At 37.7% G+C, this 26,070-nt stretch overlaps 2 protein-coding genes across 2 annotated transcripts; one reads left to right on the forward strand and one right to left on the reverse strand.

The window, feature by feature from the left end:
• Window positions 1-381: 381 nt before the first annotated feature.
• On the forward strand, window positions 382-7,261 carry LOC120464188 (uncharacterized). Its single transcript, XM_039653543.2, has 3 exons — window positions 382-469; window positions 2,489-3,856; window positions 4,075-7,261. The coding sequence occupies exons 2-3, from the start codon at window positions 2,774-2,776 to the stop codon at window positions 4,369-4,371; spliced, it is 1,380 nt and encodes a 459-aa protein (XP_039509477.2). The 5' UTR covers window positions 382-469; window positions 2,489-2,773; the 3' UTR covers window positions 4,372-7,261.
• Window positions 7,262-9,541: 2,280 nt separating this feature from the next.
• bmp7a (bone morphogenetic protein 7a) lies at window positions 9,542-24,614 on the reverse strand. Its single transcript, XM_039653623.2, has 7 exons — window positions 24,035-24,614; window positions 19,506-19,698; window positions 15,758-15,900; window positions 14,899-15,114; window positions 14,641-14,717; window positions 14,441-14,551; window positions 9,542-12,268 (listed from the first exon to the last, which is right to left on the reverse strand). Exons 1-7 carry the CDS (start codon window positions 24,429-24,431, stop codon window positions 12,119-12,121), a joined length of 1,287 nt encoding a protein of 428 aa, XP_039509557.2. The 5' UTR covers window positions 24,432-24,614; the 3' UTR covers window positions 9,542-12,118.
• Between the last annotated feature and the right edge of the window lie 1,456 nt (window positions 24,615-26,070).

Below are 26,070 nucleotides of genomic sequence, written 5' to 3' on the forward strand. Positions count from 1 at the left end.
GAGCCTGGTCTTGTTTGTCCGAAATAGCTGCCTGGATGCGTTGCCAAGATGGCGGCTGGGTGGCATGACTTGCCTAAAAGGACTTTGCTAAAACTATTCCTTATTCTTCACAACAGCTTTTAGGCTGCTATCTTAATCGTTATCAAACTTTTTGATTATGTACCATAAGTCTGTATTGCAATTAAACTCGTATGTCATTCATACTATGACAAGGAAAAAAAAACTGCTCTAAAGAGAACTAATGCCTCCCACCCAACATTCATGCTTTAAAAATGTATTTTGGAGAGAGAGAGCGAGAGAGAGAGAGCAAGCTTCAGCGTCAGACAGAGATGAGAGGAGAGTGGGAGAGACTGAGAGAGAGTAGGAGGAATGAAAATAAGAGTTTATATGCAAGTCAGCATCACAACTGGGTGCACAGCATTTCATCAGCACAAGCCCTTCTGTTACGTAAAGCAAGGGGTGTCTAGAGGTAAGATAAATCTTTAATAATGTTGTTTTGGCTGCAGTGGTACTTCTTTTATTCATGAGAAATCATTATATACAGTCAGAAATTAGCACTGTAAAATGTTGTTTCGTAAAAGTTAATTTGAATTTGCAGTAATATAAATATATTTAAGCACAAGTTGTTGTTTTAAACTATTTTAGAAAAATGTTTTAATTTAATTTAATTTAATTTTTCATATCATTTCATAACACTTTTGGTTTCATAAGTCAGCCTACATTATTTAATTTGCATTTAACGCACAGTTGCATGTTTAGCTTTACAAAAGCAAGGGTATATTTTGGTTGTGTGCTGTCCTTGCTATGTAGATGGGACACCTTAAATATCTATACATATATTTTACAGATACTCTAGAATTCCTCTTGAACTGTTTGAAATCAGCATAGAATATATAAATAATGCTGTAGATAAATGACAGAACTGATAAAGATTATTTTAGATCATTCAGTTGTTTATGTAATTCTGAATATTTTTTAGCACCATTTCCATGATACATATTCACTTTTGCATGTAAAAATCAGCTGTTAGTTGTCCTATCCCGTAATGAGCAATTCCTGTATTTGCATATCCCTCATTCAAATAAGCTCTTTGGTGCTGATGTTTTGTATAGTATTGCCTGAGAGAGTGTAATTGAAAAATGGTCTCTTTATGTGTTAAAGTATATGTATAGATTGAGGGTTATAAATATTGAATGACAGTATTAGTCATTTCATTTGAATATAGCTATTTGAATAGGTAAATACCTCTTTCAACAGTTCATTCATCAGGTGATAATATGTGGTAAGTATAATGTCTTTCTGACCGTGTGGGAATTGAAACCTTTCATAAGTTCAACATTTGGGTTCAAAATCAAAGGAAAAGGACCGATTGTATCCCATTCAGAAATTAGATCAAACAAATATTTAGTTGTTCTTGATTCATTTCATACCAAAACAAGTATGTGTTTTTAAACCTTAGTTGTCAGTTATTTCACTTTTAACTCTTGCAGCAGTCCAACAATTATGGAAAATGTGTTGCCATAGAAAAGCCCTGACGGGGGGGCAGACAGAAGTTTGTAGGCTAAAAGCTGGTGTGAGGATCGTCTGGTGCTGAATGCTGTTATTAGTGTACCATTAAGTTTTCACATTGTTAGTGAAGAGGCACTTGTAAAGTATAGAGCACTGTTTCCACAGCGTTACACTTGGATAAAAAAAGAAATTATCTTTACAGTTAAAGGAGGTAGAAACATTAAGACGGAGCCATGCAATAGAGTAGTTTTGTTTTCTAATCAAAACCATGAAGTAATATAATGCACTTTTTAACTAATCTGATGTATTTCTGAGTTAAACAGGATGTTCAGAGATAGAATAATGTAAGAAAATGTTCTTAAATGATTAAATAATGAAAAATAGTTGGGAGTCTGGTGTTTGGAGGGAGGAATTACAAAATAAACTGTAGTTACTCAATCTTTTAGAGGAAGATCTAGTTATTACATTTTAATAAAAGTCGAGAAAAGTCATTTTTAATTTGAACTAACATGCTCTGATGAATCATGAGACGATGCATTAAGACAGTAAAAAGGGTCACATTTGATTGTATATTGAATTTAAAGTCATTTTTGTTTGTTTTCATTTGCTGATATAACATTGGTCTTCTTAGACTTTATACTGACATACAGTATATTGACGTGAATGCGACATTACACAAAATCAAAAATTGCCATTGTCATTGCTATTGTAGAAAATGTGCTAATCGCATGCGTATAATAATGCGACGAATAAAGTGTGTATTTAGTAAACGTGGGGTGCCCATTTGGTTATCTTAATGTTAAATGTAAACTTTGAAAAGAATGTGCCTCCTAAAATTATAAGATAGAAAACTTCACAATGTACTGCATATTTAAGTTTAAAAAGGTTATTTACAGAGGTTTAAAAAAAATAAAAAAAAATTAAGACATGTATCTGTTGCCTAAATATGTTTTTTTTTTTGGTTGTTTTGTTTTTTCAGAAATTTCAGAAAAACAGTTCTCCAGTCAGTGTGATGCCATAAGTCTCCTTTAATAACTAAATCAATGTACCCATCACAACAACACAAAGAACTATCAAAACGTTGAATGCTAAAGGCTGATGCCCCAAGATTCTGAAAACATCTTCCCCATAAGAAAATTTACACCAAACAATTTGGAAACCAAGTTAATTTCTCCACAACCACTAATCAAGACATTTAAAGAGAGAAAGAGGAGGACAACAGATCATTTATTTTGAATGTGATACTGCAATCTTTGTTGTGCTCATGGCAAGAAATACAAGTTCCTCCTCAGTGTTAGGTAAATGGAATTCTGTTCCAAATTCCAATGAACAGTCATCTGAACACGTTTTTAAAACCCCCTCACCCTTTTGGAATCAGGAATTACTATTCAGAAGACCTAGACATGTACGGGAATCCACACCTGACATTGTCACAGATGCATTTAACTTGTATAATTACAGGTGTGATTTAGGCTCTGTGACTCCTGACCTCTCCTGTGTTATTGGCGCGAATCAGATCCACTCTTCACTGAGTCAGAACTCTACTAGCAGCAGATATCTGCCGCCTTCATCACAATTACTCGTGACTGACCCAAATACGCTGCATAGTATTGGAAGGGATACTTCATACTGGACTTATTTAACTCCAGGAGTAAGACATGGACTTGTCAAAGGTTTCAGTAAGCTGCCTAATCCACAAGTCGACCCATTGGCTTCATATTTATGTACAGGGGTTGTTAGGGACGTTCTAAGAAGAGACATTTCAAATGAGGAAGTCAAACTGTGCATGCAAAATGAGAGATCAAAGTATTCACATTGGTACCACGAACCACAAAGTCAAAGAATCTGCTCTAAAAGAGACAGTGAAAGACATTATGTGAAAAACAACCCACGTCTAGGTTCGCTACTGTACACAGATTCGAATAAAAAATATCTTAAACAAAACACAGAGTACAACCATCATCAACCGCTTGATTTGAACTGTTCTACTCATGTGGCGCTTGAGGGATCAAAGTGGCAAGGAGAAAGTCAAACAAGAGAGGAGCTCCCCCTACTGGTCTGGAGAGGAGATGCAGAAAAACACAATCCCCTATCGAACACCATCACACACTCTACATCCTCCTCTTCTGCCCTATGCATTCTCCGTCGCTTCATAGAAGGCTCTTTGGTGGAGCTTGAGGGTGGTCGACTGAAGCGGGTGGAGGATTTAAGGACAGAAGATTTGGAGCAGTGTGCTCAATTACATCCTGAGCTGATGCTGAAACGTTTCACTGTGTTAAAGATCACACCTTCACACACACCTGCGCTGTCTTTTTTGCATGTGGAAATTGAGCATGACCACTTGCAGGTAAGCACACACATGGAGAGAAAATATTCCTGATATGCTGAACATTAAGTCTTACTTTTCCAACCGATTTCTCTGAAACACAAAATATGTGTTCTGCCAAGGATCTCTTTTTTTAGAACAATAAAATGAAAAGACATAAGGAGTAAAATATTATATTTCATTATAATGTCCTTTTCAGGTGAACTATTCTTTAAAATATATTTAAAACATGTCTGCAGTTGTCTCTGGAGGTGAGTGAAGGGCTGCCTTTCTTCGTGTGTGGGCAAGGCTGGTCCTCCTGTAACCCTCAACACACAAGTCAATCCTGCAGACTACAATGCCGCCAACTACGGGTGGGTGACGTTTGCTTGGCATTGACACATATGCCCGCCTCTTCACCGCAACCTACCAATCAGGGCGTAACTGAAGGGGGTGGAAATCATGTCCCGAAGTGTAATGCCGAAAAGAAGCCCACATCAAGAAAGAGACACTTCACAGCTCCTGAGCTCAGAGAAATTTCCAAAATCAAAGATTGAGCACCTAAAGTCTGAATTATATATTATTGAATAATAACAAAGTTTTTTTTTGTTGTTGTTTTCAAAATTACAGACTTATAGTCAAATTTACATTTGGCAGATGCTTTTATCCAAAGTAACTTACATTGCATTTCAAAGCACACATTTTCACATTCCTATCACTTCTCAGTTCTTGCTTTCCCTGGGAATCAAACCCATGACCTTGGTGTTGCAAACGCCAAGTTTTTACTGTTTGAGCTACAGTATATACACAGAAACTAATGCTACCAAATCAAATACTACCAAACAAAAGTTTGGCGTCAGTAAGATTTATGGCCACACTTTATATGACGTTTACTATAAATTTATATATATATATATATATATATATATATATATATATATATAAAAAGATTGAGTTCATGCTGTATAGCAAAACGCAAACGCTTTTACATAGCGTAAGGTTAGGGACAGGTTTGGTTTGGGTGGGTTTAAAGTGTCTTTCTGTCCCTCCATTGAAAATGTATGTATGGTATACTGTCCTTGTCCAGACAGGAAATAGTCAAAATGACATCATCAAAGTAGTCCATGTGACTACAGTGGGTTAGTTAGAATTTTTTGAAGCATCGAAAATTCATTTTGGTTCAAAAATAACAAAAACTATACGACTTTATTCAGCATTGTACTGTTTTCCGGTTCTGTTGTCAAGCCGTGTTCAGTGACGCTTCTGACGTGTATCTGCGCCCAAGCTTCTTTTAGCTGAGGGACACGCACACTGTAAACAAAATCTTCACAAACATGTGTAAGGATTTCGACACAGAGAAAGACTTGCATTTTATTGCCCAGCCATTTTTTTAACCCAAAAACACGGACGCACCAGACACACGTCACTCCATACTCGTGAACGCGGATTGACAACAGAACTGGAAGACAATACAATGCTGAATAAAGTCATAGTTTTTGTTATTTTTGGACCAAAATGTATTTTCGATGCTTCAAAACATTCTAACTAACCCAATGGTGGTGTCACATGGACTACTGTTCATGTTCCGAAGATGAACAGAGGTCTTACAGACTTCGAACGACATGAGGGTGAGTCATTATGACATAAATTTAATTTTTTGGGTGAACTTACCCTTTAAGAGTGGGGTAAGGGTTAAGGGAAGGGTCAACAGTGTAATTATAGCAAGGCTGTAACCATGTCTTAAAATGTTTTGCATTAAAGGGTACATATCATGCTTTTAAATCATTCATTTTTATATATAAATCATACCGTTGTGGTCTATATAAAACATAACTGCAATGCTTGGGTCTGAATTCCTCATTATTATAGCTCCACAAGCCCCTTTTCTACCCCTTTTCTGATGTGCGTCTTTGAGCGACCCGTTTCAAAGCGGCCCCTTTAAATAAAAATGAGATGCGTCATACCCCGCCCGCTCTCCAGGTCGATGAGTTCACGGTCGGTTCAACTCCCCCGTTCGGCCATTATTGTAGTTTGATTAGAGATATACGATTATATACGATACCTTCAAAGAACATTTTTATTCACACGTTAATAAAATGTCAACAACAGAAGACTTGTCCATCAAGCCTTACATATTCGAGCCAGAGCGAGCGAGTTGATAAAGACGACGACGAACCTGCAGAACAACCTCTTCATCATACGGATGTATTGGTATGTGAGTTAACTGTTTTGTGTTATTAGTGAAAGTCGACTATTTCTCTTGTTAAAACAAGCACACGGACAAGATAAATGACTACGGTCTAATCTTACCACAAAAAAAATCTGTATTGACAATATGATACGTTTAGAAAAGCATCAGAAAACAACGCAGCTAAATGACCATTGATGAAACTCAAGAACAATAATACTGCAGACGTGTAACGTTACTTCAAAACAAAAACAAAGAAAGACAAAGGTACTGCTAAACCATGACCACCATGTGTTTTGAGAAAGTAAAGTACTTTATTTTTATCGAAATGCTCTGTTCGTCATCTCCAAAAATAGAAGGAATTTACCTCTCATTCAGATGAAGTCAATTGGCAAATCCTTCTTTATACTGGCGGAGGTTGTTGAAGTGGGAATCCTTGAAGTGCTTCAGCTCACCCAACAACCGAACATTTTGACTAGCCCTCTCGTAACTTCCGCATCATTGAGCTCGGACTACAAAATCGGAGCGAGAAATAATAATGGCGGATTGCTCGAAGTTTTGGACCGGTAGTCAATGTCCTTATTTGTCAGTTCTGCTGCAAATACGGTGACGTGATAATTCAAAAAACGTCATAGAAAACAGAAAAATCTGAACAGGTTGAAATATATGACCAAAACAGAATATAAAGATATAAACAAAGCACCTGAAGAGAATAATTTCATCTTTTCTGTACTTATTAACACTCCAAATATACAACAAAATGCATTTAAGGGCTAAAAAAGTGGATTTTGCATGATATGTCCCCTTTAAAATAGTAAAAGATTTATTTTCTCTTCACATTAATTTAGGAATTATATAAATAAAAAACATTTTCCATTCAAAACAGTCATATTTGTGAAAATCACTGGATGTCACTGTCAGTTGTTTAACATTTCAATCATAAACCAGTTGACATGTATTAAATAATTTTCTATTTACATATTAAATTTACTCTTTTTTGAGACTTCTTGCTGTAAACTCCACCTACTTTGATTTGATTGGCCATTTCAAACATTTTGTCATTGATGAACACTGAGGCAGACAAACTATAAATGTACCATTTAAACCTTTGTCATCATAACAACATACAGAGTGCTGCGCAATGGAGTGCAGCAGAGCAGAGCAAGAATTTCAAATATTGGATAATAAAAAGAAACGTTTTCTTGAGCCAAATCAGCATATTAGAAATTAGAGTTGTGGCTGCTAAAAATTTATCCCAGGGATGAAGTACAATTTAAAGAATACTATAGAACATATATTTTTTTTTTCACAATATTTCACAATATTTTGTGAGCATATACTTCTTTCAACAAAGATTTAAAAAAAGAAAATCTTATCAATCCCAAAAGTTTTGAGCTGTAGTGTATTTAGTTAGGCAACGACACGCAAATCGGACCTTCTTACAACTACCACAGTACAATAACAAAGTAGGGTATTACAATAGTTATTTTTATGTTTTGCAGTGTATCATTTCTCATAAGCTCATTGGTATAAAGGGTATCTTAAAAAAGGGAAAAAATCAAAGAGTCCAATATCAGATGTCACAGTTTTTTAAGATGCATTGGTAGATGCATTTTTAACATTGGTATAAAGGGCATCTTAAAAAAAACTGCGATATCTGATATTGGACTCTTTGATTTTTCCCTTTTTTTATATTGGACTTAATTTATTAGCTTATAAATGTGTTAGCTTGGTGGTAATATGCTGGTGTACTCCTAAAAGCCGACCAAATAAACTGCATATTTAAGCATACGCACAAATATTTCAACAGTGTATACATTGTTTTTTATTTTATTTTTTTGTGCACAATAAAATGCTCAGAATGGGATCCTTTCTGCATTTTATAGCATGTATATATATGCAACCCACAGATGTTTATAATAACATGGGGAAAACTATCTGTTATCTTTTCCGTTCAGACACACAACTTCACAAGATAACTGGATGCCACTTGCTGAATTAAAATTGCAATATAATGAGGGCATGGAACAATATAGTAGCATACTGCCGTTTGAAAGATTGGCATAATGCTTGTACACACTTTAGTTGTATACACTAAAGATAGGTAGAAAATAGGTGTATGGAATATACTTGTGTTCCTTTCTGAGCAAAGGAGTCCATATAATTCCTAATGCCTAATACCCCATCAGTAGAATCCCTCTGATAAAACATCTGATTTCATATTTACATTTACATTGTTTGATTAATGTGAAGTTACTTTGTGATTTTTTTTGTATTGCAATTTTCATAATGATAAAACATATTTCCTGAACAACATTAAAAAAAATAAAAATATGGCATATAAAATGTATTTCAGTTCTCCGAACATCTGGTTTCGAAAGTCATCTTTTCCATCACTGGAGACTCTCTTTAACGAACCGCTACAATGTAGTATTGTATCGAGGTTATTAAGAACAGCTGCACGGGTCACATTTTCATCTGCCAAAATCTATCACACCTGCTCCTCTTTAGACAGTTTTATTCATTTCATTTTATCATTTGATTTATTCCGAATGTTCAGATCATAACCAAATGCTCTCCCCTGATACCGCCCACCTGCTGGCTTGGCCACTCTTCACAGAAGAGGACGAGCTAAGTGATGACTCGGATACTGCAGGTGGACACATCCTGCAATGCTGACACATGAGTCACATGAGTTGCCAGACATACACACACACACATGCGCACACTATCTTTGGTGGGACTCTCCATAGATGTAATGGTTTTTATACTGCACAAACTGTATATTCTGTACCCTTACACTAGACTAACTCCTAGACCCATCACACAACACTTTCTGCATTTTTACATTTTCAAAAAACACTCATTCTGTATGATATACTATAAGCATGTTTGAGACAAACACGAGTCTATGTGGACATCATATGCATAATTGTTTTTATCCTAAGCTAATGAGTCTTTCTATTATTAATCATCATTAGGTTATCATAAGGTATTTATTGTGGTTCAACGTGTTAATGAGTTGGTGTTGTGCAAGATCTTATCAGAAATCTATCCCCGATGACCCCAAAAAAGCTTCCCTCCAACTGTTTTTTTTATGTGCATTCTATTTAATTTCTAGAAATTACATTTACCTTTTTATTCTTAATTAAGATATTTTGGCTAATGAATGTGTTTTAGATGACATTTTCTAGAACTATTTTATATTCTATCATTTTTAAATCAGTGTACAATGTATGATGAGCAAGCACATTGAAAAAAGCAAATGCATGACTTAAAAGAAATTATAAAAATTATATAAATGTAGCTATAACTGTTATGCATAGGTCTTAATGAGTCTAAATAGTAATACTTAAAAAGTATAGTAGAGCTATAATTCATTATAAGCATGGTCTTCATATAAAGTGTTACCAACATTTCCTTTTCTTTGTTAGCCTTTGGCCTACTTGCTTAGCATAGAGCCCTAACTGGTTAAGAAAAGTCCTTTTGTTTAGCCAATTCAAGAGATTGTGATAATGTGCTAATATTTTTATTCAGGTATATTGAGAGGATCTTGATTGACGCTCTTATGACACTGGATTCATCAACAACAGGATGAGGGTCAGAACAAAACAAATACACATATTGAGACAGAAATTTAGCATGAGAACCTATTCTATGCTCAAAGTCATTTAAAGGGGGGGTTGACTGCTTTTTTGATTTTAAATAGTGTGTAATGTTGCTGTTGGTGCATGAACAGAATCTGCAAAGTTGCAGCGCTGAAAGTTCAGTGTAAGCAGAGATATCGTCTTTCAAAAATCAGGAAGTATATTGCCTACAAAAACGACTCGATTGGGACTACAGCTGGGTTATGGTACGTCACTAACCCACACATTTGCATCAACCCCTCCCTCAGAATATGCAGAAAATGGCATGCGCATATTTCTGAGGCACGTCGACTCGTCGAGTGTGTTGTTCACGCAGCTGTCAGGTCTTCTGTGTTTCGTGCTTCCCATGGACGCTATACTTCCTCAACAATGGATACAATTTATGTTTGATTATGTTCCTGAAAATGACGATCGTAATCTAGCTCTCTGTGCTGCGCATTTTACGGAAGACAGCCTCCAGAATCTCCACGAGTTCAACACCGGATTCAACAAGAAACTGTTACTAAAACATGAAGCAGTTCCAACTTTAAAACAAGATGCAGCAGTTTTTGGGCCACAACCTGTAAGTAGGCTAAGACTTCATCATTTTAAATGTATTTGCATGTATAATTCCAGGCGTAGCCTTGTGTTTTATTTTTTTCAAATGCCAGCGCTGGCTTTATAGCCACTACTAGTTAGCCTATATGCTATTTTGTGTCTACGACAAACGCGTACAAACATTATGGACCTGAATTTTCTATAAGTACTAATGTTTTAAACGTATTTTTCATGTATATATGCTTTATGACGTTATTTTCGATTTGATCAAGAACGTAAACTTGCCAACGCTGTTTGTGTTTAACATTAGTAGCCAGTCAGTTGCTATTGTTGCCAGTCAGATGCTATTGTGTAAAACAAACGTGTATAAAGTTAAAAAATGTAGCAAATTATCATTCAGAAACGTTTAGTAAGAGCCGTGTGTGGTGAGAGTTTCTGTTTGACTCTCTTCATCGCCGCTTTCTCGGCCTGATTCTGCCTCAAACTGATACTGCAGTTCGATGCATATTTACATCTGGACCGGAGCTCATGACACACATGTTCCGCCCGTAAAGGTAATGGGCGTTAACCTTGCGGACAACAGTTTAGCCAATCACAACACACCGGACCAAACTAACCAATCTGAGCCCACTACGTGTTTCTGAGGGAGTGTTTTCATAGACTCAGGAAGTCAACCGCTCGTTCAAGGACAGATGAGAGCGCGGCTGACAATAAAGGTGAAGTTTATGAAAAATAAGACTTTTAAAAAAAGAAAAACCACGAATACATGTTATATTGCACCCCATAAATACAATCATGCAAAGAAAAAAAGCAGTCAACCCCCCCTTTAAATATATTCACTCGAAATCAATTGCCAGTGGAGTTAAAATATGAAAATATGAGCTTGACTGAAGCACCTAAAAGGCCAAATCAGGGCACATTTTTTTAATGACAGGAACTGATAACTGCTGAGAGAAAACATGTGTTGTTTCATGTATGCGATGAAACCAAAGTGACTCCAAGTCAAAATTGAATTTCATATTTTCCGCAGTCCTGTTTAATTGAGTGCTGAACATATGGTTTGTTGAGTGTCCTGAAATAGTGCAATTGTGTGAAGAGTGAAAATATTGCTTTGTCTCATTGTAACAGACACCCAGAACTTATATTTCTAACTCAACTATCTTGTGCTGAAATACAGTGGAGGCTAAAAGACTGCGACCACAAGGAATTTCTGTGAATTAACATCTCATTTAAACTGAGTTTTGATGTAGAATTAAAAATAAATATTTAAGATTTAAGCACACTTTTTCAAATCATGCCGAAAGAGTTTTTCATTCAACTTTTTACTCACATTGTTATGCTTTTAATATATTTTTTAAAGAAAATGAAACATTAAAAAATAAAATCATTTTCATTTCACCAAAACACAAACATTTTCACTAGTGGTCTCAGATATTTTGATAAGGTTAGTCATGGCAGGATTTTTGCAGAAATTACTTAAGTGAATTATATACACAAAACATACCAAAGCGTGTAAAAGTGTTTTTTTTTTTTTTTTTTTTTTTTGTATTTACAACTGTATAGAGCAATGTGCTTAAATCAATTGCATCTTCCCTGATCAGTCTGGTTAAATCTGCGAGGCCAGTTTTTTTTCTCTGTATCCGCTCATGTCCTCTTTGATACTCCAAACTTGGCTTTCTATACAGAAATGAAAGCCAGAAGGCCCCACACTTGACTCAGCTTTGGTCAACCTCAAACAATTCCAGGAGTTTTGAGTCTTACATGAAAATGAATGCTTTGAGTCTTCTAACAGAAAAGTCCAGAAAGTTTTGATCCAGTAATGAGTCTCTTTCCTCACTGGGCACCTGATAGTCTCAACAAAAAAAACCAAGTATTTGCGTCCTGTTTTTTTCCATACTTTATGAATCCCTCCGGCATGGGCAGAAGTAGTGATTAGTGGCATCCACAGGCTCTGACGACCATGTTGCGGTACTTTTTCAATATTACATTGGAACTGTCATCGAAGTACAAAACGGAAATTCCGTGCAGCTGAGTTGGAGCGCAGCAGGGCTTCGGGACTGTTTCTGGGTTTATGAAATGGACCTAGAAAGACCAGAGAAATTAATTATTTTAAGTGTTTTTGTTTTTTTATAATAACTGCAGAGCATAAGTATAGAAATGTTTAAAATAATAAATGAATAAAATTTTTATTAATAATGTCCATCTCCTATACAGAGCTCCAAAGAGAGCTCTGCAAAGTTAAAGGAGTAGTTCATTAAAAAAAAAAAAAAAAAAAAAAAAAACTTTTGCTGATAATTTACTCACCCCCATGTCATCCAAGATGTCCATGTCTTTCTTTCTTCTGTCGAAAAGAAATTAAGGTTTTTGATGAAATCATTCCAGGATTTTCTCCATATAATGGACTTCAATGGGAACCAAATGGTTCAAGGTCCAAATGAGAGTTTCAGTGCAGCTTCAAAGGGCTTTAAACAACACCAGACTATGAATAAGGGTCTTATCTAGCAAAACGATCGCTCATTTAAAAAATAAATGAAAAAGTTTAAGTTTAATAAGCTCACATGCTCGCCTTGCTCTGTTCTGTGATGAGGGTTCGTAACTCTCCTGTTCAAACTCGTTCATCAAAATGAACAAATCTTTTTTCGAGTCATGACTCGAAGGGTCCTAGACAAGACCCTTATTCATCGTCTGGTGTCGTTTAAAGCCCTTTGAAACTCTCATTTGGACCTTGAATGTCCAAAGTCCATTATATGGAGAAAATCCTGAAATGTTTTCATCAAAAACCTCAATTTCTTTTCGACTGAAGAAAGAAAGACATGGACATCTTGGATGACATGGGGGTGAGTTAATTATCAGCAAAAGTTTTTTTTAAAAAGTGAACTACTCCTTTAAGGGCTTAATTAAAGCAGCACTATGCAGGATTTCCGTTTTTGGGGGTGGGGGTGGAGAAGCCCAACATTCAACCTGAAAATAGTCATATAACCATTGCAATAACTACGAAGCTATTCAGTTAAGGTAAAAAAAAATGCATAGTGCTGCTTTAAGGGCACTGCTCTTAACCCCAAGTCATTGTCATTCTAAACCCCACTTTTAACCTCAGGTAGAGGAATGTTTCACACTTGTAATTTAGAAGTAGGGTTAACACCACTTTTTACCTGGAGTTATGAAACACTGCTCCAGAGCAGGGAGCTGCTTCGTCCAATCAATGACACTGATACATCAAATATGCAAATCAGAATGTTCACCCAAGGTTTAGGATTTTACAGTGTGAAATCATGCCATTAAGATTAATTATTAACCCTGGGTTAATTGTGAGCAGTGTGGAACGTGAAGCAAGATAACCCATGATTCCGTTTAACTGGGGTTTAGAACTATTTGAAGTGTGAAACGCCCTTTAGAATACCTTGGCTCACAAATTTTCTACTAGTGAGGTTTGATGTTATTGACGTGTCTCCATATTTTAGTTCAGCTTTATGTACTTGAGTTGATCGTTTGATTTGAGAGTGAATAACCACTTAAATTTTGGCTCAGATTCGGACCCTATTGATTCTCATTGTATGGACAAAAACAGCCGAAACATTCGAAAATCATCATGTAAGACAGACAATTATATGCGACTGAAATAACACCAATGTTGTAGTCGAGACCACCTCACTCGAGTCCGAGTCGAGACCGAGACCAGAGAGAGTCGAGTCCGAGTCAAGACCGAGTCCATAGAGAGTCGAGTCCGAGTCGAGTCCGAGACCAGAGACAGTCGAGTTCGAGTCGAGACCAGTGAGGGTTTATTACCTAATTTACTTTTAAATTTACTTAGAGTTTAAAAAATATGATCAGTTTAGGATAAAAAGGCCACATAGTAGGTGGTGTTAAAAGTAATTTTATTACAATTTGTTATGCGCAGTTGCGCACTAGAAAATCACAAATCACTGGGCGTGTCAATCAATTTAAAGAAATATTTTATTAACATACATTAATAATCATGAAAAATATTTTTGAATTGAACTCGAGTGGACTCGGGAATAAGTCCGAGTCCTAAAAAAAATTTTTTTCGAGTACGAGTCAATTCCGAGTCCAAATGCACACCAGAGTCCATGACAAGACCAAGACCATTAAAATGGTCTCGAGACCGAGTCCGAGACGAGTCCGAGTCTCGAGTACTACAACACTGAATAACACGTTGATCATTAAATGATGACATAATGTTTGGGTTAACCATTCATTTAAAAAAAAAAAAAAAAAGATGATTGTGGGACTTACCAGTGTCTGTACAATAGCATGGTTTGTGGCGTTCATATAAGAGTTCAAAGGAAACACACATTCTCCTTCACAGTAGTACGCAGCATAACCCTCTGGAGCAATGATCCAGTCCTGGAAATGCAAGAAAGATGAGAAAAATTTAGATGAGACAAAGGCATACAATAAAAGAGTAGTCTGAAACACTTAGCTCATCACACTACCTGCCATCCCAGATCTCTGAAGCTCACATAGAGTTCATGCTTTTTGCAGCCTTGTTTGGGATCTACGCTGGCACCGTCTGCATAGAACAGGAGGAAGGATAATTAAATGTAGCACATTTGTGTGTTAATAAACAGGGCTAGGTAGTATGATGGTATACTGTATGTTGGATGGTAGAAATAAATTAATAAAATGCATAAGGCTGAAAAATGACAACAATGAACAAACACAAGATAACATTTTATTGTAAAAAGTGTCACCTGTGGCTTCAGCTGTCTTTAAAGCCACCTGGCTGGGTGCAACACCAGGTTTGGGGTTTTTAGAACGGTGGTTACCCCTCGGTTTGTTTCCTGATGCTGAGCGAACACTACGGAGATGGATTCCTGACGCTTTCAAAAACGCCACCAAAAATGGCTGTTTATTCTGAGGTCCACTGCTGCCCACCAGACCTGCTCTCCTTGGATTCATTCTCTCACCTACAGAGGGCGAAATGAGTTGCATAATGACTTTAAGATACATATGCTTATGAGTTCTCATGTTACAATATTCTGTTTTGGTTGTTCAGAACAACACCCTGATGTTTTCAGACATTTATTTTTTAAAATATCTTCGTTTGTCTTTCACAGCTGAAAGAAATGCGTACAGGTTTGGTTTGACATGATGGTGAATAAATGACAGCTTATGCAACTACCACTTTCAAGCCCCAGAAAGGTAGAAAAGACATTGGAGATTAAGACAAGAAATTGGAGATGATTTTTTTGTAAATAAAATGGTGAATTATTTATGTTTTATTGCGCAAGCAATACACTCATATCGCTTCATAAAATTGAGGTTAAAATACTGGAGTCAAATGGATTCCTTTTTTGATGCCCTTACTACCTTTCTGTGGATTGAAAGTGATATTTGCATAGGAAATTGAAGATATTTCTCAGATTTCATTACAAAGATCTTACAATGGTTTGAAACAACATGAGGGTGATTATTAACAACAGGACAATCATTAATGACAGAATTTTCCTTTTTTGATCAACCATCCCTTTAATTGCCATTCATGGTAGGGTGGTAGTTTGGCAGGTTATGTTATATACTCCTATGCTATAAATATTTGAAGTTACCTACCATATGCACTTTCCAGAGAAAGCTGCAGTCCCAAGTTTTGACCAGGTTTTATGACCCAGTGGTTACTGGTGACTGTGAGGTCAAATACCAGCCATCCTTCTTCTGCCGCCCATACGACTCGCGAGTCCAGCAGGTACAGCTCCCTAAGCAGGGTCAAAAGAGGTCATCTATGAGTCAATAGTTCTATACTACGATTGAAAAAAGTATAAATGATGACTGAAACAATAAAAAAACACATGTTGCTATGCAGCTTCTAGAATGTTCTGGGCAGTCCAAGTCTTCAAGACCCCATATATGACATATAGGGAGAAAAATAAGAAATTGTGGCTTTGAATTAATAATTTGTTCCTATAACTAATTAATTTGTTTCCTTATTTTAGATAAATTGTGGCTTCTAAGGGCCCTTTCACACCTACCTTGTTTGGTCCGGACTTTCAGACTTTTCAGTTTGGTCCGAAATCCAAATCAAAATTACAGGTGTGAAACCTACCCCACACCATGGTCCAACCAAACAGATGAAATTTAGTCCAACGAAAAGAGGTAGTCTCAGTCCGGATCAAACAGAACAAAGGTTTGGTTTGTTTCTAGTGTGAAAGCATTTCTGTGTGGTTCGGACGGTCAGACCTTTTACAGGAAGTTCTGGTGGTTCCCACATAGCCGGAAAAATGAGCTGTGGTAGCACATGGGGACTTGGGGAGAGGAGGAGATGAGGTTTTTAATTGAAGTATGGTCTGATGACATAAAAAGTCAACTTGAAGTCTTCTCCACCTTTGCTGCCGGAGACAATAAAATGGACGTTCATCTGGCGAATATGAACTAGCGTTGTGTAAAGTTGGTGTTGCAGGTATTTGTGCCATAAAAATAACAATATAGTTGCAACGATATGCGTCTGTTCATTCATGTTGTCAAAGTTACCTACCGAATTACAAAACCAATCAATGTCAAGATGCAGCCCACATAGATGATGATGACAGGACGCAAGTATGTTGAGTAATGTTCTTAAGTGCGCTCACATAATTGCAGTGTGAAACCAAACCAAAATTTTCTGAAAGTTTAAAATGTATCAAAACGTGAACTTTGGTGCGGACTTTCAGGTGTGAAAACGCAATAATTTGTAGCCACAATATCTTTTTTTGTCATGCGATGGGCGCTGTCAGTAGTAGTAATCCACCCCCAAATTTCCCCCTAGTCCCTAGATATGACTTGAATCTGGCCCCTCGTTCAGTAATAGTCTATGGGAGTATTCGTCTGTTTGATTGTCTGCCAGGTGAAAATTAAAAGTCAGAATTTTTAGTATTAGTAGTAGTAGTAGTAAAGTAGCACACCAATTCTCAACAAGTCACATGAAGTTTAATCTTTATGAGTAAGTTTTTTGAAATTACTAACCCATATTAAGACCAATCACCACTAACTACAGACATAGAATGATTAGACCTTCTAATTTATGTAGTGGATTTAAATTGTCTATATTTATAGTAAAGGTGGGGTTACATAAGTGAAATTTCACAGGCAAAATAGGCCCATTCATTGTCTACAGTCAATAGCGTACCCTGCCAAATATTACACAGCCCATTCTCACCCCCAAGGCGTCACTTAACTGACGCCTTGGGAAGCATTTGGACATGCTTCAATATCTGACGCTTTAGGCGCCCTTTAGCGTCATTAAGATGACGCCCTAGGATCGCGTGTACCCTACCCCCACCCCACACCTAAACCTAATCGCGTCCTCTAACAGACGCTTTCCTTTAGCGTCAGTTAGATGACGCCGTAGGATCGCGTCATGTAAGTGACACTAAAGGGCGCCTAAAACGTCAAATATTGAAGCATGGTCAAAGGTGACGCCTTGGGGTGAGAATGCGTTGTATTACAGCATAAACCCAGCATAAATTCCATGTTAGTCCATATTTATTCTGAGTAGAGCTGGTAGCGCTGATCTAGGACCAGCATAGTCATGTTGTTCTCAAGCAAAACTGAGCTGGTGTAGCTGGTCAACAGGTACTCCTGCTTTCCTCTGCTGTTGACCAGCAAACCAGCATCACATGCAGGTCCTAGCATGCAAAACAAACCTTATGCTGGTGACAAGAAATGCTGGATTTTTCAGTGCGGTAGAAATGTGCGAAGCATAACCCACACACAGGTAACTTTAAAACCATGCAGCTTCATAGAGCGAATCTGCGAGACCATTCAACCGTTATGAAATCTGCCCGAAATTTGCCAGACGATGGTAAATGGGGCCACACCTTAAATATCTCAATGAGACTGTCACAGCGGTGTAGTTTAAATGTAAAGCATGATTCATAATGTAGTCGAATAGGAGCATCATTAGCATTAATATCATGATTCCTTCATGAGGTTTTCTTTGCAGACAAGGAATGAGGACCTGAAATGCCATCTCATGCCAGAACTTGTTATCCTTCTCAAATAAAGATAACACAAAATAAGCTCTATTACATGAGATAAGACCTTGAGGTCTGGCTCATATGACCCATAAATTCAAAAACAACAGACGCTGCACAGGCAACAACATGTTTCCAAGACAGCTCAAAGTTCTCTCTTATTAAATGTGGCGTTCCTTAAAAGACATCAGATTGTCCTCTGGTGATGAAAACAGGGTGCTTCTGGATGGATCTTCTGAACAATGACTTGACTTACAGGTAGGATTTCAGACCTTGAGGGCATCAGGAGACTAGGTGTCTAGTCGCCTTGCTGTCTGCGCGCATCAACGAGGTGAACCGTCTCTGCATAACAATGGGAGAGGTGCAGGAAGGATGATTCACAATGGGTGGTCTACACAGGGAATGTGTGCATCGGGGGTGGATAATGCTTCAGTGTGCATGTAATTTAGGACAAGCAATGGAGATCTCAAGAGAGAGAGAGTCTGTCTGAGCATGTCTCACCTGGAGGACCTCTTTAGGTTTGTTACTTTATGGACACAATCAGAACTTTCCATAGAGGTGTGATCAAGGATGAGGGAATGAAGGGGAAATCATTTTGAGGAATGGGGTGTTTCTCCAGATGTCTGAGGCGAAGAACCTCCCCTCCACCGAGGACTTTGCATCTCGATAATTGACAGTAATAGCTTTGTAATGGCGGGGGCCCTCACTGCTTGTTAGTGGCCACACCGTAAATCAGATAGAGGAATTCTGTGGGAGCCCTGGCACTAGACATGTACCGTTGGGCAGACAAATCAGTGTGTGTGTGTGTGTGTGTGCGCGTAGGTCCATTCCTCCCACATTTAGGCTTAAAAAGTGTGAGTGGTGGCATATGTTCAATTTCAGACATTTCACTGTATTTTTTATTATGACTAGAGGCCGTAAGACACTGCCCAATTAAAAACCCAACCAACTTCAACATAGCATTTGCTTTCACATGTCTGAAGAATTATATCCTTTCCTCATAACTGACACAATAAATAACAAAACCATTAAAGGCCCAGGGAAAACAGATGCACATCCAAATTGCCCATTTTACTTCCAATATATTTTACAATAGAACAGATTTTCAATAAAAGAACGAGACGTGACATTATCCATTGGTAATTGATTGGATCATGTAAGTGAGTGTTACATTCCACAATGGAACAGAAAGTTGGAGGAATTTGTAAAGTCAGTCGAAAAAGAAAGCAGTTTGAAAGAAGGAGCATTTTGAAATATCACGCACTGTTGAATCATGCACAATTGAACAAGGAATGTTCTAGGCAATGTCATGGACTGAATGGCCAAATACAATGTGTTTTATAGTTACATACCTTTTGGGCTGCTGCCGAAGCACCTGGAACACACTGACACGGAATGTCTCATTTTCATAACGCTCGTGCACAAAGTCCTTGTAGATGCGGAACTCTGCAGCAGTCAGGGTTTCTCCCGCCGGGATGCGGGAGAGGTCAAAGCGGAACTCTCTACGGTGCTGATGATATAAATGGAGGTCTTCATCTTCATCCACTTCAGAAAGAGGGAGATGATTGAGTAAATGGAAGTTAATTTTGTATGAAATGTAATTTAACTGTCCTTCAAGATCAAAAAAGCAATTCTATTTTAATTTAGCTGCACAAAAAACATACAATAATCTGTTATTAATATTATCTATTTTAAGACAATAAAAAAGTCACAGTTAGGTGGATATAAATATTATTTGAAACAAAAAACATTATCTAATTGGTCAACTTCTATTTGTCACAGTCCACATTCATTTCAGTAATGTTATTAACCGATATTTTGCATAGAATATATCTATGTAAAACGTCAAAATCTGTCCTGAGTTGGTAAAAACTCAAGTTGGTTTGGTCTCAATGCAAACTACAGGCTTTTGTCTCATTCGACTTCACAGTGCCGCTGCCCACTAATGAGTACACACACTCACACCACAGCATAAGTCACCATACCCAGACTTCATTCTGTCAGAAACACAGTCGAGTCACACTGAACGCTTACACTTGATTGCCTCAGCCACATCACTGTGTCCAAAAAAGAAATGTTTGCTTCCATAAGCCAGTGATTGATCTGGGCGCTGGGTACCCTGGGGAGTGAAGCTGGGGGAGAAACCACATGCCCTGCACCCACCCACCATAGACTTCAATCACACACATGTGCCAACCACAAGAAAAGCTCTGTTAAGAGCCTGGCCCGGAAACCAACGGTGCCCCACATATACATATACGTAATGGATACACATGCACGTTCAGATGGTGTATTGGTGGCTCAGATGGAGACTCCTTGGCATGCTAACCTGAGAGACCTGTTAACTGTGGTAAATTAATCTAATTCCGGATAAGGAAGAGGTCTTGTGGAGCATCTGGCTTGTTCCAAATATTCTAGACATGGTTGACCACATCTGGGACAAGGTTGTTACTATCCTGTTGAAAAGACCACCATATCACCAGCATATGTTGGGTTGTGGAAGCTGGAATCAAATCGCTTCACCAAATTTGATTCCTGGTCACCATTCCAGCATAACCTACAATTCAGTTCCAAGCTAAAATTTTCAGTGGGGTAGGCATTTTCTTCTTTTGTTGGCAATTGTCATCTGAATAAAAATCATATGAATTAAGTCTTAACGCCTGTGTTGTTTCCTCCCAGCCCAAACTCAGCTGAGGCCATCCACAGAATTTCCAGTCTGATGGTGGCATGAGCAGAACATTTCCTGGAGGTATTGTGGTGTTTTTACAATGCTAACCAATTTTGTCATCCTTGATTACCGCCCCTCCACTAACTCCAAGGTTTTTAAGTGACCTCCAGCAGGTATGTAGGGAATAAGTCATGATGATTCCTCATCTTTTCATGCACATCCTGTCTGTGAGTTTGTGAAGCTTTTGAAGCATTTGTGTCTTTACATCTCACTATTTTGCAAGAGCACAGTTACTGGTAAAGCACTCTGAGAGGAAGAACTCTGAGCTATGTGCATAATCAAAATAGCGAGTCATTTGGTTTACCGCCATTAAACAGTGGAAAGAAAAACATGGGTATTTTATGGAGGTAATAATTGCTTGTATAAGGCTTGGTGCATTTATGTGAAATACCATATGATGCAATGATCTGCTCTCAGATATACATGCTGCACCATGTGCTGTGTTCTGAGCACATGAATAAGGGCCAATTCACTTGGCAGAACAAACCGTTTTAATTGTTATAATCTCTGTTGAGCAAAAACAATTACACTTGCGGATGCAGATGCAAACCTTTTCAGTTGTGGGATATGTGCGCTATCAATCAGTTAAAGGTTTAATCAAATGTATACATGACAATCAATCACAATTAAAAGATGATTAAATTATTGCATAAACTTTACAAACAGTGGCTTTAGAAGTTAACAAGAGAACATTCTATTGTCTCAATACTAGGCTAAATGCTAAATATCAGACAATGACAAATGTGTTTTCTTCTGAGATGGCTGAAAAACTAATTGGGGGTTTAATCGGCTTTTTGATACCGTGGCAAAAAAATCTGAGGTAAGATCTGCTTACTTTCTTCAAAATCAGCTTATGAACATAAACAGGTGGATTTGTCCGCTGCTTGTTGTACGAGCTTCTACGGTGCAGGGAATTTGGATTAACAATTCCCATAACGGACAACTGTTCATTTTTGTTTGGTTATGATAATCTTGGTCAACTTTTTATATTAAATATAAACTGACTAGGTGTCTGCTGTCAAACAGTTAATTTAATGACATTTTGGCTTAAAAAACATGCCAGTCTAAATGTACCAGGCCAAATAAGTGCTAAAGATCTTATTTTGTTAAGAAAGGTTGGGGAGGATTTTTACATTTTCATTAGGAGCATCACTGTCTGCGTCAAACTTCCAAGTGAAACACGCAAACATGGAAAATGGGAGTCATTTTAACCACAAGCTGCTCTATGAGGTCACAGCCAGGTTGCTGGAAAACCACAAGTTCTTTGTAAATTAAAACTAGAAATAGAACGTTTGGAAAGCAAACTTTGATGTTAGCTTGACAACGCATTGTAACTTATAGATTTTTAGCTTGTATTTTATTGCTTTTTATTAGGCCCATTCCAACCAGTTTTACAAGACAGACAAGAACAGAAGAGTGTCCGAATTATCAACACATTCATATTTTAGATAGTTGGATTAAACATTGTGCAGTTTGAAGATAGGTGTGAAGTTTGAAGGTTGTTATACAATCCTTGTGTGCTTATACTCTTTGGTAGTTTGAAGAGAGATTTCAGGTTTGAAGGGATGCATGTCTAGGGAGGTTGTGGTTACTTGACAGGCTGTTTGCTTAGTAGTTGCCAGGGCCTTTAAAGGTGTTTCCTAGGGTGATTCCTAGGTAGTTGCAAAGATTGCTGCATGGCTGCTAAAAGGTGCTCTGAGTAGTTGCTAAGGTGTTCTGGGTGGGTACCAGGGTGAAATTATTCTTTAGAAAGAAAACGCCATGTGCTACACCAGCCCGATCTCCCCGTCCAACGCTGATTCCAAAAACATCATACACCTGCCCACTCAATAAATGTCATTGTAAATTGAAATTAATTTAATGAAATTCTAGCACATTGGAATACTGTTTCCCTTGTCCAAGGGAAACAAAGACACGAATTGGGTTTAAGAAATGTTCAAGGAAGTCCCTGACCGGATCTTGCCCTTTTGGCCTTTATAAATACACGATCGGCAAATACATCAATTCACACAACTGCATTAATGCCCACATCTCGGATTAAAATTAAAGCCCTGCATTTCAAGTATTCAGCATCTCTTTCGACCACACACATACACACTTTTCACACAAACTAAGAGGTCTAGTCTTGAAAGCAAGAGTGTTTAGATGATGTATGTGACCCTCCATGTCTACTGCCCTCAGCACTCTCCAAAAAATGCCTCCCTAAATCCTAGTCATGCGAAACAAAGCCCCATTAAACCCCATGTCTCAGAGCTTTGAGAATATTCTGTGGAAATTGGATATGCGGTTGCTGCCGTACATTTAACTGATGAATAAGTCAAGAAAGTAAAAAAAATGTTACTACATTTACTTACTATATTAATAACAGCACATTTTGCATAATTACAAGTAACTAACCATAAACCAACCCCTAACCATATATCTATAGTAAGTACAGGTAGTTAATTCATTTCACGGAGTACGAACAATGTAAATACCTTAACATAAAGAGTCTCCCCCAAATAATTATCTCTCTGAAATGGAATTATTGCATAACACATTATTTGTATGAAAAATGAAAGCTGCTATCCCAGATTTGGGCATTCATTTGCTGAGCACATTAAATATTGAGAATATTTAAGACATTTAAGATTTGAACTAAACACATAGGCCAATGTATATCTAAATATAGTTTAGAATATGAAAATTAAATTAATTAAATTAAATTAAATTATAGTATTTTCGCAACAAATGATCAAATAATCCCTTTTTTTTTTTTTTTTTTTTTACAATTTTTACTATAAAACACGTTCAGGTTCAAAGAAAAACAACTTTTTTGTCATCTCTACAGAGTTTTCACGAACCCACTACAACCAAAATGGTTCTTGATATAAAAAGGGGTTCTTTGTTTGACCTAAAAAAAACATAAAAAATAAAAATAAACAGTAAATTATGGAATCAGCAATAATCAGAACCCTAAGAATCCTCTTTTCTAAACTGATTAAATTACAATATGATAACTGATGTGATATTTACTCTACTAAGTTACAGGATTTGTGTTTTGCTATCAAATTCCTTTAGCAATCCATAGGCACTTTAAAAAAAACAAACAAAAAAAAAACATGTTTTTAATAAGTTATGTGTCTTAAAGATGATGTATCATAAGATGCTTACCCAGATTGACAAAGCTCATCACCATGTCGGCATCACTGAGAAAACGACTGTCCTGTTGGGTCATCATCGGGGGTCCCGGGGTCGTGTACGCCGGCTCATAAGAGTACGCAATCCCGCTGCGTCGATCTCCGTCCTCCAGGATGGCGTTATACAAATCCAGCATGAACATGGGAGCTGCGGTGTGTCTCTCGAGCAGGAGCGGACGGGGCCGGTGCGGCAGCCCGAGGATGGAGAGAATCTCCCGCTGCATCTCTCTGCGCTCCTGGCTCTTCAGCCGCCGCTGGATGAAGCTGGACTGAATGTCATTCTCCAGGGTGAAGTTAGCTTGCATTGCGTCCGCGAGCACACTGCAACCACACGCCACTATCAAAGTGTAGATCAGCTGCACTGGAATCATAGTGAATAACTTCTCCTTGAATATAATGAATAATAAGGTTGACTTGAAGTCTTGCTACTTCAATCGATTAGGCTATATCATAAAGTTGAATTGATTTTAATTCTGAATGTGTTGAATAATCCAGACGGAGATAAATCCAACATGATCTGTAATGTTGCATTGATGGTCTCTGCTGATGTCTACAGGCTTTAAATAGCCCGCTGAAGCTCGTGGGTGGGGCGCGCTCACATGGGCTGTCTTTTAGTAAACAACATCATAAACATAAGAATACTATACTTTGGTGAAAATGAAGTCCTCCTGATTAGTACAGGCACATTTCTATAGCCAATACGTTGTTATAATTAGGGTACGCTTGCCCTCCATAAAAAGCAATCAAACAATTAAAATAGCCTAAATGTCTTTTGGTTTGTTTTTGTTTTTTTTTAAAGAAAAATGCTCTGCTTATGTGACTATTTTCCCAACCTAAAAAAAGCAACTTTGTATAAAATATTTGGCTAACCCAAAATTCTGTAATAATTTACTCACCTTCAAGTTGTTCTAAACCTGTGTCAAGTTCTTTCTTCTGCTGAATGTGGGTAACCAATTTCTTGTCCCAACTTTCCCATTGACTTGTATAGAAAAAAAAGTCAGTGGGGGAGATTTTCAAAATATCTCATGTAGTGTTCAGCAGAAGAAAGAACTTCATGTGGGTTTAGAACAACTTGAGGTTGTGTAAATAATGTCAGAATTCTCGTTTTTGGCAGAACTATCCCTTTAACAATAGTTGGGTGGAGGATGTATCTTAATAAGTACCTTTTTTTGCTCACCGATACAAACTGCTGGCCTTTGATTTGCTGTTGACAACTCTTTGTATAATCATTTTTTTCCTTTAGACCCAAAAAAACTAAATGTGGTTCACAAATGTGTCACAAGTAATGGGATTTAGTTAATATGGAGAACTCGGCAACCATTGATTTCTTCAAAATACCAGTACATTTATTGTTACAATAAAACTGTTTATTATTTCACAGTGGTAACCACAGCTGTGGTATTTTATTGGAAAGGAAACTATTTGTAAATGTAGCTATCGCTTGCTCAGTGCCATAACAGAATTCTGCTTTATTTATTTCCTCGAGGTTAATAATTGCAGCCATGTCCATCTGAGCACACACTTACCACCTGACCTGCTCAATGAAAACACCCAGCACATCCTTGACTGTAGCCTGCCACAGGGCACGATGTTACATTCCGTCCGCCTTAATCTCTGTCCGATTAGGGAACGAGTCATGACTGGACCCTGTTGGGGATTCTGAACGTCTGAATGACAGCTTCAGCATGGTGATCTGCCGTATTGCTGACCACCTGCTGTGGTCCGGGCCTCTTTTCCCTATGAGCAGCCCGGAGACACCAGTCTGGCAACCAGCACCACCCTCCTGCTGTGTTTCCAGTCTGCGTGCACCCGCCAGCCTGAGCCAAAAGGTCAAACGAGTCCCACACCCTGGTTAGCTCATTCGTGCACTGCCCATGCTGAAAGGCACCAGTGATCTCACCAGCAACTCTCTTTGTCCTACGATTAGTCCTTCCCAGACACTTTTCCTCAGCAGACCTGGGTGAGAGATGATGGTTGGGGGGGCTTGTGATGAGGGTGGCCCCCTAAGGT

Source organism: Pimephales promelas, chromosome 21 (genome assembly GCF_988280905.1).
Source record: "Pimephales promelas chromosome 21, fPimPro1.hap1.1, whole genome shotgun sequence".
NCBI lineage: Eukaryota > Metazoa > Chordata > Actinopteri > Cypriniformes > Leuciscidae > Pimephales > Pimephales promelas.